This window comes from Sphaerodactylus townsendi, linkage group LG02 (assembly GCF_021028975.2).
Source record: "Sphaerodactylus townsendi isolate TG3544 linkage group LG02, MPM_Stown_v2.3, whole genome shotgun sequence".
Classification (NCBI taxonomy): Eukaryota; Metazoa; Chordata; class Lepidosauria; order Squamata; family Sphaerodactylidae; genus Sphaerodactylus; species Sphaerodactylus townsendi.
This window is the reverse complement of record NC_059426.1, coordinates 76,093,929-76,110,501: the sequence shown is the minus strand read 5'-3', so window position 1 is coordinate 76,110,501 and position 16,573 is coordinate 76,093,929. Positions and strand designations below refer to the sequence as shown.

General features: G+C 41.7%; 1 protein-coding gene across 8 annotated transcripts in view; it reads left to right on the top strand.

The window, feature by feature from the left end:
• The window catches only part of PPP6R3 (protein phosphatase 6 regulatory subunit 3), a 93,260-nt gene that overhangs the window by 40,289 nt on the left and 36,398 nt on the right, over positions 1-16,573 (top strand). For all 8 annotated transcript variants that reach the window (XM_048486934.1, XM_048486933.1, XM_048486935.1 and 5 more), the window contains 5 exons: positions 2,839-2,968; positions 4,473-4,625; positions 5,950-6,099; positions 11,108-11,172; positions 15,490-15,605. In XM_048486934.1, the coding sequence (XP_048342891.1) occupies positions 2,839-2,968; positions 4,473-4,625; positions 5,950-6,099; positions 11,108-11,172; positions 15,490-15,605 (614 nt within the window). The remainder of the gene's footprint in view (positions 1-2,838; positions 2,969-4,472; positions 4,626-5,949; positions 6,100-11,107; positions 11,173-15,489; positions 15,606-16,573) is intronic.

The following is a 16,573-nucleotide window of genomic DNA, read 5'->3' as shown; positions in this document are numbered from 1 at the left end:
TCAAAAAGAGTCCCAAGCTCCTCCCCCATCCGAAGACGCTCCCCCCTTCCCTTGATAGGAATTCTTCCTCAGAGGGAGACATCTTTAAAGTTCCCTTTTCTCCTTTGGATCAGAAAAAGAGATCAAGGTCCGATCCTCACTCATCCTTTCCACCTCAGACTTTCCTGTCTCATCCCTATTAGTCTTCATGCTGTTGTTGTTTGGCAATGTATTAGCCCCCTTGGGCTCATTGGAATATGCTTCCATTATGTCACACACTATCTCACCATCCTTTGAAATCGGCTGACAATCTTCCTTTGACATTGAGATTTGAGGAAACTGCAGCTACGTCATCATGTCTACAACCTGATCCCAAAGGCAGTACTCTTTCCAACTTAGAGGGAGATTTTGAGGACACATCAATGCCTTCCCCAGAAGATACTGTGGGAGACCCTTCAGCAGTCTCACCTATGGAAGACCTCAAGCTCTACTCAGATCAAATCATCTGAATGGCAAAAGCTCTGGTAACTGACTATGCTCAGTCGAATCCAAAGTCCTCGAATCCAATAATATTCTATACAGCACTGATATAGGGCCAACTGCCCTACCTTTAATCAACAATATTTGAGAAATAGCTGAGAACATGTGGGTTAGTCCATCATCCAGTCAAGCTTCCACCAAAAAGTGGAAAACTTACATAATATTCAACACGAAGGTTCTGAATTTCTGTTCCATTACCCCAAACCTGATTCAATGGATACCGACGTGCTCTCTTCTCATTACTCCTCTCGGTCCCGTTCCTCCCCAGTTAATAAGGAAGGGAGGAAATCAGGAACCTTAGGGAGAAAAGTATATTCTTCCAATGCCTTTGACTTTAAGAGTTTCCATCTTCATTTCTGTCTTTGGACATTATCAAATGTTTCTTGGGAACACATGGGACAGTGTGTTGACTCCTTACCAGAAGAGAAGAAAACCTTGGCCAAAGTCTTGTTTGCAGAGGGATCCAGTTTGGGTAAAAAACTGCTGAACGCTGGGAGACGTATGGTTGACATTACCATTAGAGCCATGGCATCTTGAAATTGAAATTTTACAAAGGCACTTTTGGCCCTTACCTCCTAACACTAGGGTCAGAGTGGAAGATCTCCCCTTTGAGGTAAAGAACCTTTTCAGTGAGAAGACTTATGTCATCCTTGATAGAATATGAATGAATAGAAGACTTACTGCAAGGTCTTTGGATATCACCTCTCAGGGTACTGGAAGTTTGAAGCAGCGGTGTTTCCCTCCTCATTCTCAAAATTTTCCCAGTAGGCTCTATGGTTTCCAGTAATATCGTAATCTCCAGGGTTGAGATCCAAATATGTTTCCCAGCAACAAGGAAGATGCTCCTAGCACTGCCAGAAGGGTAGACCAGTCTCTCAGTAATCTGCCTTCCAGGAGAAAATAGGTGACATAACTAGATGGCATTGAGTACCATTTCCTTAATAGGTTGTCACTATTCACCAACCAGTGAGCTATAATTACTCAACACCATTAGCTTCTTTCTATTATAAAGTTTGGTTATTGTTTACACTTTAAAACTAGGCATATTTGTGTATCTCTACCACCTCCTCTTTGTTCTTCACCTCTTCTCAAAGCCAATGTTTCAATTCTGTTGCAAAAAGGGACTGTTCCTCCAATATTACCCCGACAATGTGGATTCCAGGGGAGATGCAGCTGCTGAGAACAATTTTACAATCTTCAAGGTATCTGTAAAGCGACTGCGTGGACTACTTTGTTTTCTGTGCAAACATGCATCCCTCTCTCCTTTCCCCAGTGTGGGCAGCCATTTGTTTTATTAGTACTTTTCCATAGCAACAAAGGGAAAACTCAGGGATATGCACCGTGCCTCTATCACATGGCTGTTTGGGTGGTCAACCATCCTGCCCTTTGCTCCAGAACAAAGGGAGAGGGAGTGCTCCAAGCACCCTGAAGCTTCTAGAAGCCTTTTAGTCAGTTCTCAACAGCTGGCCTACAGAGTCCCATGTGTGCCTGCACAGAAGACACAATGAACAGTAGTTACTGGTAAGTGCAACTTTGTTGTTTGGGGAATCTGATTATGTCATGGTTTAAATCCATGTGAATTGCCGCTGCACAAAATAGTTAATCGTGTTCCTGAAATATTTATGCATAGACTTTCTAAAGGGATGTACTTGTCTGGAGTCAGTAAAAATGCATTGTTGTAAAACCATGATGTACTCTGTAGTGTTGAGTGTGTTCATATTAGATGGAAATCTTGATGAAGAGTGAATGTTGTGTAGTGGCTAGTGTCCGATTAGGGTCTGGGAGATCCAGGTTTCAATCCCTCTTCTGTTATGGAAACTTGCTGGGTGACATTGGGCCAATTACATACTCTCAGCCTAACCTATCTCTCAGGGTTGTCATGAGAATAAAATAAAAGAGAGAAGACTGACATGAGCTGCTTCATGACCCCAGTGGAGAAATAGGTGGGGTATACACACAGAAAATAAACAAACAAAACGTCAGTATCTTAATTAAATTTTGAAATGATTGTATCTTTTTTCTTTTGTTGCAAATCTGTGTTTCTGTTCTGAAACTATGTCTGAAATGGCAAAACTATTTTTTGCACCATCATGTGATCAAATCTGTATTTTGCTATGCAGAAAAGACCGTTAAGCGTAAAATAGTTTGTTATAAAGTAGTGTAAAGAGTAACAATAAATATTGTGCCATTTTTAGATAATAGATGAATTGGTGTTGTTCCTGTATACTAACAGGAACAACCCTTTGCCAGCTTCTAAGCAGTGTCACTTTCTGTGCTAATGGACAAACATTTTCTCTCTCTATGTGTGTGTGTATTTAGATTTGAAGGTCACATAGAAATTTGCCCCCCAGGTATGAGCCATTCAACATATTTGGTCAACAAGAGTGTATTAGAAGCCATAAAAGCACGACTTCCATTCTTTCATGAATTGTTATTGGAGCCCCCCAAAGTAAGTATCAAGAATACGCGTGCTGTGTTTGAATAGGACGGCTTCTGTAATAACCACCAAGCTGCCTTCTCGTTCAGATTGTATATGTTTGGTATAGACCTCCTGCAATAACAGATAAGATCACATGAGATGGTTTCTTGGAATATATCAGATATACTATATATTGTTATAATATCACTGCAGAACTTATTATTTGACTTTGTATCTTATTAGATTTTATAATGCTGATTTTATTTTGCTAGTTTCTATTACTTACTGGTTGATTTTTGTTTTTACCGGTGTAAACCACATCATAAAGCCTTGGTGTAGAGTGCAGGATAGAAATGCCTCAATTATCTGACTCCTGTCTTGCAATACCTCCACTTGTCCATGATCCTTGGTTGTCTGTATTCCCTGACTTGTGTCCTCAAGCTAGGAATTCACACAAGACCAGAACATATCTGGGGAACATGGGGAGAGGAGTCTAAAGATGTAAGAAAGAGAATACTGCCACAGTTTGAAACCAATAGTTTTGGTAGGTTGTAGCATGGAAGCTGTTCCAGTGCTCCCTCCGTGACTCTTGTGTACTTAACAAGTATTTTTTTCATAGGTTTGGATGTGAGGATGTGGAAAGAGTAGGAAATGGCAGTTGTTGAGTACTTCCCGTTTGAAATTTCTCTGCATCATTTGAAATAGAACTTTTGAATCTCTCCATTACTAAAAGATGTTAAAATTATGTCAGCAGTTTGTTCATCTTCAAGGAGTTATGAGAAGGAAGATGTGAAAGTTCTGTTTTGAGTGATACAGAACTGCATAGGAATAGTGAGGCACTTGCTTCCCAAAGTATTGTCATGTTTGAAGCTATCCATTTCATCTCTTGTCCAAGAACATTGTTCACCCCTTCAGTTTTCTAGCAAGAGTCAGAGGTAAGGGCACGTTTTTTTATCCTCACGTTAATGTCTCTGGTTATGACCTCCATCTGAAAAAAGGGGTTCTTCATTCACCCTGTGTTCCTCCTTCTTCTTGTTCCACTAATGATAACTCCCTGAGCCGCAGAGACAACCTCCTCAGGCAGAGTTTCTAGCCCCTTAAATACAGTGTGGAGAGCATCTCAAGGGATCTTGGTCATAGAGGAAGGTATCCTTATATGGGTTCTTTCTGCTTGCTCTGTGGGCAGGTAAATACAACACAAAAAGCTGTACCACTCAACACAGTAAATTTTCAAATACAAATCATGTATTAAACTTGTGTTTTATTGGTTCAGTCATATTAAAGGTGCAGTGAAAATGTGTTCCACTAGATGTCTGTAATAATAAACACCACCCAAAGTAATAGGTCCCCCCCGGATGCTGTACTCATAGTGGGGATACACCGCACACCATGAGTATTTGCATATTTTCTGTGTTGAGTGTCACAGCTTTTTGTGTTGTATTTACTTGGTATCTGTACCTCCCTATTTTTAGTGTTCTGAGGGCAGAGCATATGCACTGAGTCTCTTAATATTTAACACTTTTTTTTGGTGTAGAAAAGTGTAATGAAGACAACATGGGGAATGTTGGATCCACCTGTAGGGAATACCAGAATAAATGTGATAAGGCTAGTATCCAGCCTTCTGCAAACAAATACAAACAGCGTCAACCTGGAACTTATAGAGCTCAATAGCATAGGTGTTATATTGGTAAGAATTTAATACAAAATTATTTTTCTGTTTATCTTTCCTAAGATGACAAGGCTCTTTTTGTGTCTGCTATGATAATAGATCACAGTCACAATTTACAGCATGGCCCAAATAAAAAGACTGTCTTCTACTTTCCTGTAATAACATTTAATTTAATTTATTTAATTTGTATGAATGATATCAGTCTTTCTGAGTTAGTCCTTTGTTTTTGTTTGAAATCCAAACTATTCATTATGCAAGAGATCTGAATACAAGCTCCCAGATCTTTTTTAAAACACTAAAATGCTGATGGAGGTGCTATGACCTTGGTCAGACTACAGCAAATAAGCAGAGGATTTCCTGCCTCATATGAGGCAAAAAGTAGTAGGGGCAGGGAGAGATTTTGGTTGGGTATGGGAGAGGAGAATGCCCATATTTGCACTTTCTTTTTCTCCTGACAGGTGTACTTAATGTATTTCTTGGGACTATTGTTTATTTACCGCCTTCTGCATCTGTGTTTGGGTTACTAAATTATCCTGTTCACAGGCATTTGCTTTTCAATTAGCACTCTGATTTGCCCATGATTCCACCTTTCATCTCTCTCCTTCCCTCCACTTGACCTAATTTTAGCTCAGGGTTATATAGACTTGTGGAATAGAGATAATAGAGTTACATTAGTTCACAGGTTGTTCAAAAGTTTGTAAAGGAGTTACTTCAAAGGAGGACAGGTTTTCTTTGACGAAAAATTTGGGATTGGTATTGTTATAATCAAGATAAAGGAACCCTCAAAGCTCATTTCATGCTTTAGTGATGAAATGGGTTGGAATCTAATTTGGTCTGTACAATCATGAAATAACATTTGGATTTTTACAAGCAGTTATTGGCATATTCCCAGGAAGACTTGCTTTTTATTTAGATCTAAGTGATATGTTACAATGTGCTCTAGTATCCGTTCATATGAGTGATCAATTGCTCTGGGGATGTAAAACTCTCCTCCTTATAGAAGTAGCTGCTTTTTTACCTCATGTAGGCTTCCTGGGGCTCTGAATGCCTGACTATAGCACTTGGATAAACTAATACATTATTATACCATAGTAAATGCAAAATGTAAATTGGCTGTTAAAGGAGCTAGACTTTGTGCTTGTTAGCTATTCCAAGTTTTCCTTGATTCAGTATAGAATTGATGTGATAACAAGGGTAGTTCTAAAATTAAAATACATCTTAGTGACCCATTATATTTCTTCATTTGAAACTACAGCTAAAGCTAGTTGCTGGAGCTTTTATAAGGACATTGCATGTTTATCTTCTAATAACTTTTGACCATTTTTTTCTTTTTATTCTGTAGGATATGTTTTTTAAGTATACATGGAATAACTTTTTACATACTCAAGTAGAAATTTGTGTTGCACTGATTCTTGCAAGTCCTTTTGAAAGCACGGACAATGGTACTATCTCAGATCAGGATTCTATTGGAGACAACATTTTGCTGAAACATGTAAGCCAATCTATGCTTCATCTCACTCGTATTGTATTGGTTGGAATATAGTTATAAGTTACTTACAAGTTGAAAAATATGCTGTATGTGGTAAGCGAGTTTAATAAAATCAAAATTAGCAAGAGGATGAAACACAAGAAATATTACTGCTTTGAAAGTTCTTGTGAGTTACAGCTTCCTTTCACCCTCTGTTACATTCCAACAAAAAAGCTATTATAACATCTGTGATAACAGACAGTGTTATTGTGGCACAACCTTTGGTCAAGGGTTGTGCTGTGTCCGAGCCCAGGGATGAACAGCAGTTTCATTGCCATGAATATTTCAGTTCTTTTTATTTCATTAATAAAGCCTTGGACTTGGCCTGCAGGGCCTACCTGGCAGCAAGCACAGGTGGGGGGGGTGAGGCCAGCCTGCACCCCGACGACATGGCAGCAGCGGGCAGCCCAACGCTGGCCCCGGCAAGGCCCATTAGGGGGCTGGCAGTGTGGTGGGTGATCGGAGGCTGCAGGCCCAGCATGGGCAAGTCCAGGAGCCTGGGGGAAGGGCCCACAAGTGATTGCAGGGCTGGGGGCGGTGCTAGGAACAAGCGGGCCAGCCCAGCAGCAGGCCGAGCCCGCCAAATACATCGGGGGTGGGGGCTCACTTGGCAGGAGGAGCTGAAACCAGGGAGGGAGTTGGAAGAAGGGATAAAAGTTGGGGGAAGTAGGGAGTGGATAGTGTGAAGGAGGAAAGAGCAGACAGACAGGAGAGGGTGAAGGAGGAAAGAGTGGAGAGATGGGAGAGGGTGAGGGAGGAAAGAGAGGAGAGGGTGAAGTTACGAGAGAAGGGCAGAGTGGAGGAGCAAGTAAAGAACAAGAGAGACAGCAGAGAAGAGGAGGCAAAGTGAAGGGGCAGGTGAAGGCGGGAGGGGCAGAGCGCATTGCAGAAGACCAGCAAGGAGTTGATAGGGAGATCATAGACCACCTCCTCAGCAAACTGTGGTTCAAGAGACTTGTTCCCGCCCACAACTTTCAGAAAACCAGAATTAAGGATGAGTCGGAAAAGACCCGGGATGGAGGGTTGGTTCAGGCTGCACTAACAGAGGCCAGAGGGGCAAGTCGCTACATACTGCAATAAATTTTTAAGCTGTTGTGTGACTGACTGTAGCAGTTAGGTCTCCTCTGAAATTTCTGTGAACAGCAGCAGTTTCATTGCCATGAATATTTCAGTTCTTTTTATTTCATTAAAAACATTTTCAAAAAGTTTTCTGTCACTATATTGGCATCCCTAACATTTATAAAGATCAGTAAGTAGCTACAATATTAAAATTACTTTGATTAATGAAATAAGTAAAGTTTCCCCTTCAGTCATATCCGACCCTGGGGTACCACTGCAAACAGTGATTTTATAGGCAAGCCGCTTTTGTGGGGTAGTTTGCCATTGCTTTCCTCGGCTATTCTTTACTCTCTCTGCTATGAGCTTGGTACTCATTTACCAACCAAGAAATGGATGGATGGCTGCGTTGACCATGAGACAGCTGCCAGGATATCTGACCCACAGGGGGCTCAAACTCCTGACCTTGTGAGTGGCAGTGCAAGCACTTAACCACTACAGCAGAAAGAATCAAGTCACTAAACTAGGCAAAAGACATGAAGGCTATTAAGCAGGGGATTAGATAGGTCTTTAATGGCATGGAATACCCAAAGCATGACAAGCCTCTCCAAGGAGTAACTGGCACCTTTTGAGCCCTTTTGTTTTAGCCAGGAAAAACACTTATTTTTCTTTTTCTTAAAAATTAAAAATGGTGGCGTATGTGGCATAGTGCTTAAAAGCAGCCAACTCTGTTCTGGAGAACAGGATATTATTCCCTACGTCACATGAAGCCTGCTGGGTGACTTTAGACTAGTCACAGTTCTCTCAGAACTCTTTCAGTCCATTTATATTTTGTATACAAGAGCTGAAGAGTATATAAAAATGTACTGCTCCATAGACTAAGTTTGCAAAGATTTAGTAGCATGCCCACATGTGTGTCTTACTGAACTTTTTCTCTGTGCTGTTGCTTTTCATTCATCTGTTGCAGATGCTAGTAGATCCTGTTGTCTGTCAAGGGATGGAACTGTTGATAGCACTTTGTTGCACTTTTAATATTGTGACAAATTATACTTCTAGCACTTAAGAATATGGGAAGAGCACATGTAAACATTCTTTGTACATAGGGCTATAAAAAGATAGAACTTGAATAGAAGTGAATAATATGAATGAATGAAAATGAGTTTTGAATGGTCGTGAGGAAGATGAGCCACCCTATGATGATCTTTGTTATGTTGTTCTTAGGAAACAGTGCATTTTGTTTGTGATGGCAGAAAAATGGGCTTTACTTTTCATGGTCTCTCTGTGATTTTACATGAGGACTCTGTGTCACTGGAGGGTGGAATTTGTTGCCAGTGATTACTAGTATGGGTGACTTTAAAAGGAGATCAGCTTTTCTGGACTGACAAGACTTCAGGCAAAGGAGAGAGTGAGGGCTGGACACCTGCAGAGAATAAAGCATCACGGTTCCCTTTGCAAATGCCCATCACCTCTCAACTGTCATGCACAGGCCTGTCAACTGTCTGTGTTGTGGAAGTTCTTGTTCCATCCATTCAGCATGGTAGTATTGCTGTTGCCCACCTTGGTGCTGCTATTGTAAATAGTACCGTTGCATGTCAGTCCAACCCTGAAGGATTTTTGTGAGGCTTTTCCAAGAGAAAAGTGTTCTCATAAATAGAAGATCTGCTCCATTCTTATAACCATCACTTTGATCCCCAATCATATCTACTATTAGTAAGATGCATCTTATTGCATTGATAGTCTCCTCGGTGGCAAAAGGATCACTTCCCGTATTATAGACCAGATAACTACAGAGGATATACAAGGAGATATCACCAGTGTAGTAGAAGACAATCCTTTTATCATCCCTCCATTTGCATTCTACCTTTTTAAACTCCTTTATCAAGAATGAAATTCAGATTTTTCCTTTGTGCAGGGAAATCAGTCCTCACCATATCCTAGGCTGTTATCATCATTTGTGTGAGATCAGCTGACACCTTCAGTTCTAGATGCTGTGGTTACCACTGAAGCATCCCTAAAGGAGTGGGAAACCCACTGCACATACTTTGTAGTCAGTGGCCTGTGGACTCCTGTAGAATGTAGAATGAACATCAGATGCCTTGAACTCCTTGAAATGCAGAGACATCTTTCTTGCCTGTCTACTTTCTGCAGTCCAAAATACTCTGGAAATGGAGGGAAAAGTGGAGGAGGGAAACCCACATAATTGGACTTCCTGACCCAATCTTTACCAAAAGTACCAAGGGTACTTTTAAGGAAAATCTCCAGCAGCTGTGCTGCAAATGTGGTGCCTTTACCTTAAAAAGCAGCCCCCCAGCACCCCCAAAGGTTTACCAAAGCCAATAATAAAGATGTCACTCCCATTATGAGCTATAGAGGAAAACCTTTGCTCTCTGTGATTCTCTGGTGTGACATAGGTTCATTATTGACTTTGGGAAACTTTGTGGGGCTCTTTGTGGGGGGGTGTTTTGTAAGGTAGAGGCACCTTAGCAATTCTGAAAAAAATACTAATTTTGTATCCGCCCAAAACCTACTGGATTTCTTTTCCCAGTTCTGCTGATTAGCATAATGTCTGTTTCTATGTGACAAAGCTACCAGATTGATTTCCACATTGACTTCCTTTCTCAAAGGGGTTTCATCACATGCTATCTGCAGACCAAATCAGTGTCCATCTCTTGTCATGTTATTGACACAATAAATTGTAACCTGTGACCAGACTGTATTGTACTTCATCTTGTAAAGTTGACGATATCATTCAGCAGAGACATGATAGCTTGCTAATCATCCATATGTTGCATAGTACAGCTGCTACAAAGAAAAAAATAGCAGGTAACTGATGTTCATCAAGCGGTCATCTGTGTAGTCATGCCCCCCCCCCCCCCCCTTTGTGTGAAATCTCTGATATAGGTGTGCAGCCAGCAGGAATAGAATTTCAAGGGCCGTTTCAGACTGCTGGGGAAAAGGGAACCACAAAAGGCATGCTGTGCAGGTGGAAGTCCTTGTATCCTGGAAACATTGGTTTATTTTATTTATTTATTTTATTAGGTTTGCTATCCCACCCTTTCCCAGCAGAAGACTGGGCTCAGGGCGACTAACAATTAAAATATTCCATACATATACAATAATACTATCAATACATAATTTCATGAACCTGTTAAAAACTATCCCACTATCCATTTATATAAATTAGATTCAAACCATAGAGACTGGGGTTACTCTTATTGAAAGTCATGAAAACTTAATTTTCATTTTCTTTTGCTTCGAGTCTCCTCTTGTGAGACTCACCCATCTTCATCTTCAGTTGTTTTCCTGCCTCAGAAAGGGAGGGCAGGGTTAGACATAGGCTCTTCAGGTCTAATTGTTTCCTAATTGAATTCAACTTCCTTTTCTATTCAAATACTTATCTATCTTCTTTCTACATTGTCTCCTTCATATCCCCTTCATACCTCTCCGTTCCGACTGTTTCTAAAAATATTGATTGCCCAGTGTCCTTTGGTACCTTCATTTGACTCTGAGAGTTTGGAGAGATATTCAGCTTTATTACCAGATTTCCATGAGTATTTGGAGAAATCACAGCAGTCCTCTACAGTTGAAAAGTTAGTGTTAAGACTTCCTGTAAAGAGCTTTTAGTAAGATTATAGAAAGCAAGTAGTTCCTTGCAAATGTGTTTGTAGAATCATCTTCTGTGGTCAAGACAGACACACATGACTGCAAAAGTTGACTTAATACTTGGGAATGGATAGGTTCATTGTGCATCTCAGTATATCTTATTTAAGAAACAATAGTGTAACTTCTCCCTCAGGTATGTGGCAACTGATGTGGTCATTTATAATGTGTTCGAACAAATATTATTATGCATTTAATTTCTTTAACTTTCCTCCTTCAAAAACCAACAAAAACTAAAGCTGTTTTTCTTTTATAGCTATTCATTAAGTGCCATTTAATAGAACGAGTACTTGAAGCATGGGAGATGAATGAGAAGAAACAGTGAGTAGCCCAAACTTCTTTTATGTATAGTTTAAGATGCTGTGTGAGAAGTAGTTGACTCTGTAATCAAGTGAGAAGCACTTGACTCTGTATAGAAATATTCCCAGTTGGCACATAGTAATAAAGCACAGATTCAACACACTGATGTTACTCTGAGGCACATTTACATTGGATGGAAAAGAGACAAGATGATTCCTTGTCTTCATCTTCCGGGGTATTCTGTGCAGCCCCACACTGGGACTGCACTTGTGCAGGCCAGCCATGGAAAGATTTACAAACTTTCTCTCTGCTCTGCAGCTCTGCTCTTCGCTCTTCACCTTCTTTCCGCCCAAATGGTCACATAATGGGATCAGGAGGAGCGCTGTTGACTTGATAAATAGCCTGACAGGGTAAAGGTAGTTCTCTTAGCATCTAGGTTTCTGTGCAGATGCAAATCCCTCCCTCCTACACCACCATGAACTGCTATTTTTTACCTCACTGCAACTTGCTTTCTAAGTTCCCTTTCTGCCCAAAGGGAGAGCAGAGGGTGCTCTTCAAAACTGCAGAGCAGAGACAGAAAGCTTGTAAATCTTTCCATGGCTGACCTGTACAAACACAGTCCCAATGTGTGTCTGCACAGGACCCTGCTTGATGAACTACAGTTACAGATAAGTGTAACACTGTATTTTCTTCCCTTGGAATGATCTACTGTTGCTCTTTAAGGTGAGTAGTGTGCATAAACAACTTGTTTCAGTTTTCCTTATTAGAAAAGCCTCTCTATTGAAAGTGAGTCACGTATATAGAAAGTAGGAGAGATAAAATAAGGAAAATTGGTGAAATATAAGTTCTCCATTAATGGAGAAAAGTATTCTTGATTAGGTTGTGCCTTATCCTTGTTCCTTGGGAAAGGCTTATTCAGATTTTTTTTGCAAAAGCTTCCACCAGCTGGAGGAGGCACTTAGCTTCCTGGTCCATGCCCTGACTGCTTTCAAAATTCTCCCAGCTTACTTATTAAAAACGTAGGCAAAGTACTTTAAAAATCATGATGAGGTTCCAGAGCTTGCCCTCAGCAAGTTCAGTCTCCTCTGCCTGCTGAGAGCATTCACACTCAGTTCTGACAGATCTCTTTAGATCCTAACTTTTGATCCATTCAAGTGCCAACAGGACCTCCATAAAATCAGTAGAGCCTCTAGACTCTCTGTTCTAGATAAAGTTCTGCTACCCTGTTTCCCCGAATATAAGACATCCCCTAAAAATAAGACATAGTAGAAGTTTTGCTGAAATGTGAAATATAAGGCATCCCCCGAAAGTAAGACATAGCAAAGTTTTTGTTTGGAAGCATGCCCGACGAACAGAACACAGAAAAATAAGACATCCCCTGAAAATAAGACATAGTTCATCTTTGGGAGCAAAAATTAATATAAGACACTGTCTTATATTCGGGGAAACACGGTAGAAATCAAGGGAAAGGAGAAGGTAGTCCCCTCTTCTAAACAAGATGGGAAGAAAACCGACAGACCAAATTGTGGTTCCTTTTGGCATCCAGAGTATCTTTCTGGAAGAATGTTTATCAGAGAAGAACTTGAGGCTTTCTTCCAGGAAGCCCAATCCTATCTCTGTATACCAACTAAACCACCCTCAGGAGCTTCACTGCCCCATAACTGGGTAGATTATCCTCAGAGAAATCAACCAAGCCACAAGTGTGATTAATCAGTGTTACTGTGTTATGGTTAATTCCAGGACCTTGGTACAGATTCCCCAACTTAAATCTGTCCATTTTGGCACTGAATCAGAGTTGCTCAGCTCCCTTAGAACTGACCCTCAGCAGAGGTGTACTGGGCAAAAATGGTGCCCGGGGCATGACTGACTCCCCGCACCTCCCCCCTGCCTGGCTCCCCACATCGCCCCTCCCAACACATGCCTCACTTACGACAGCCAGCAGGGAGGCTGGAGAGGGCAGGGCTTGATGGCGGACAGCTTAGGTGGATGCTGCGGCAGCAGGCCGACTCCTGATCTCCCCGGAGGGCAGGAGCTGGCATGCTGCCGCAGCGCCTGAGCTGCCCACTGCCAAGCCCTGGCCTCCCTGCAGTCTGGCTCCTGCTCACCCCATGGAGGCCGAGGAGGGCAGGGCTCGATGGTGGGCAGCTCAGGATGGTGCCACAGCGACAGGCCGGGTCCTATCCTCCCTGGCCTCTGGGGAGGGAAGGAGGCGGCCTGCAGCTGCAGCACACAGCTTCACCAGTGAGTGGCACCTTGGCATGGGGGGCTAGGTGCAAGGACCCAGCCAGCGGTCGGCACCCCCCACGTGACCAAATGACATACGTCCAGGGACATGGGATATCCCATGGGCGGCACGTCCCTGACCCTCAGTCTCCAGAAAATAGAGCTACAACAGAACAACCATTCACTCTGGCTCTCACCTTGGTTCCCTCTCAGTACTCTGGCCAAGAATGCACTGTAGTTCTCTCTAACCAATCACACTGAGTTCTATGTTAACCCTTTGAATTCTCAACAATCCACTTCCTAAATGTACGTAACTGTCTGTATACATTACAATGTTCAATAGAATACAAGAGAAATAGCAGAGGACATCTTCACTGTATCCCTCTGGCCAAAGAGACCCTGGTTCTCTGACCTGGTGGCAATCTTCCCAGTGAACCACAGCATCTTTCTACAGGGTTCCCTGTTTGATCCTGCTCTGGGGCAGGCTTTTACTCTTTTCACAGATAATGAAAGAAGGACACTAGCGTGGCATGGCTAGGTAGAAGACTCCAGGTAGACTTGACTTTGTCAAAGCTCTTGACGCATGAAACCCACCAAGCCACTTGAGCTTTTTTTCCACTGGCAGAGTTCTGGGAAGAAAACCAGTACACTTAGTACATGTTCTGCACTACATCCTGAATAGAATGCATCAGAATCAACTATTTGGCAACAGGCAGTGACCCTTTATTGGTTCCCTGTGCTATAGCAGAACACTACCAGCTAGACACAGTTGGTTACAGCATTTCAAAAGGGAATCCACCCTAACCAGTCCTCACACTTCGCATGGTTTCCTTTTTTGGAATCTCCACAGGATGTTGAGAGTTCTGCTTTGGCTTCTGTTGAGCCCTTGAGATCTTACACTGAGAATTCAGCCATTCTAAGTATCTGTTCGTCCCCTGAGCCTTAGCAGAGAGGGCTTCGGAGCTGTCATTCCTTTCAGGAGGTTGGGTGACCATACCCACCAGCCCCTTTTTCTTGTCATCTGCTATCTCTTTATTCCAGAGGGACCAGAGCATCTATCTGTTCTCAGTCTGTAATCATACCAGCTATATTATATAACAGGGAAAAGATGGCATCATTATAAAACTTATCCAGATGCATCAGAAAACATATTTCCCTGGATTACAACAGTTAATATCTCCTGTCATGTCCAAGGTTTCTGGTTTTTGTTTGCTAAAGTGACTGCTGCATACGTAACCCTTTCCACCAATGTATCCATTGCATGCATAGACAGGTCAGTGACTAGGGCAGTGATGGCGAACCTATGGCACTCCAGATGTTGATGACCACAATTCCCATCAGCAGGGGCTGATGGCAATTGTAGTCCATCAACATCTGGAGTGCCATAGGTTCACCACCACTGGACTAGGGTTTTGGTCTCTACTTTTGGTGAGGCTACCAAGTAAACTAGTTACCTCAGCTATGGCTGCTTTATACAGAAATCTTCTCAAAAAGTAGTTCCTTAATTCTTCTCTTTTAAACTTTTTTCCCCATCCAGGATAGTAGAGCTTTTCAGTATCTCATACAAGGATGCCTTCATCCACTGATGGAGAATGAAAATTGGACTCACTGTGAATGTTTCTTCTCATAGATGGATTGGAAGGTATCTTTCCCCACCCTAGTTGGCAGAGGAGGCATTGGAAAGGAACTCCCTAAACCCAAAGGCACACTGTCAGGTGTGTGTTTTTTCACCTGTTATTCAGACTTTTAGTATTTCTGCTTACAGGTCTGCAGGGAACATTTTCTCTTACGTGATTGTGACACTAGAAGTGAATCTGTTTCCATCAGAAGCTTGTCAAGACATGAACTGGGGAATTGAGTGCCTCTTCAGCATACTGGAAGACATCAGAATTTACATATGCCCTACCCACTGAAAAAGAAGAGGCACACCTGTACAATGATACCTTCCAATCCACTGATAGGAAGAAATCTTCACAGTAAATCCAATGTTGTTTAAGCAGTAGTGATGATAATAGTTTAGTTCTTTGCTGTGGAGTTTTAGACACAAAGAATACTTCATAATAACTATAATATTTTTACAGGTGACTGCTTAAATTACTGTTTTCAACTTTGTAGGGTTGAAGGAGGACGGCGGTATGGCTACATGGGTCACTTAACAAGGATAGCTAACTGTATTGTGCACAGTACCGATAAAGGGCCAAATAGTACACTAGTACAGCAACTTATTAAAGGTAACCAATTTTTAAAAAGTAATTATTTTACTTGATCTGGTTCCTAAATGTCTAGAGCATGCATCATTATGAATATAAGACATTTTTATAAGGTATTGAATAATCATGTCATTTATGTGTAGATGATTCTCTAATTTGAGATAGGTGTCCCTTAAGACTGGCAGAGTCTCTAATGTATTCTAAATACAGAAGAAGAAGAAGAGTTTGGATTTATATCCCCCCCCCTTCTCTCCTGCAGGAGACTCAAAGGGGCTTACAATCTCCTTGCCCTTCCCCCCTCACAACAAACACCCTGTGAGGTAGGTGGGGCTGAGAGAGCTCCGAGAAGCTGTGACTAGCCCAAGGTCACCCAGCTGGCATGTGTGGGAGTGTACAGGCTAATCTGAATTCCCCAGATAAGCCTCCACAGCTCAGGCGGCAGAGCTGGGAATCAAACCCGGTTCCTCCAGATAAGATACATGAGCTCTTAACCTCCTAAGCCACTGCTGCTCCTACAAAGAAATGACTTCATGTTGTTTCCAGAAAAAGGTGGCATTCATCTGCCCACACTGCTCCTGTGCCCAGTCCTTACCTCCTAGGTTTCCTTTGACCCTTTTCTTCTTGCTTGTAATTCCAGGTATAATTTGAACTTTGCTTTCACTTTTCTTCAGAACTTTGTAGAATTATTGGCTGCAGCATTTAGTATCCAACCTTGCCATCCAGCAAATATTATATTTTGGTACTGTCAGTAGCCGATAGATTGCCACATAATTTTATGTGAAATGTGTCTCTTAATTCACGTACAAAAATTAAATATTTGGTTTTCAGGCTGGATTTTAAAAAAATCAAAGCTGTTTTCAGGAAAACAAATTAAATAATACATATAAAGGCTTACTTGGAACTAAGGCCCATTAAGCATAGTGGAATTTACCTTTGAGTAGACATTAATAGAATTGAGTTGTAAATGCCCAAAGGATCTCACAAACAGG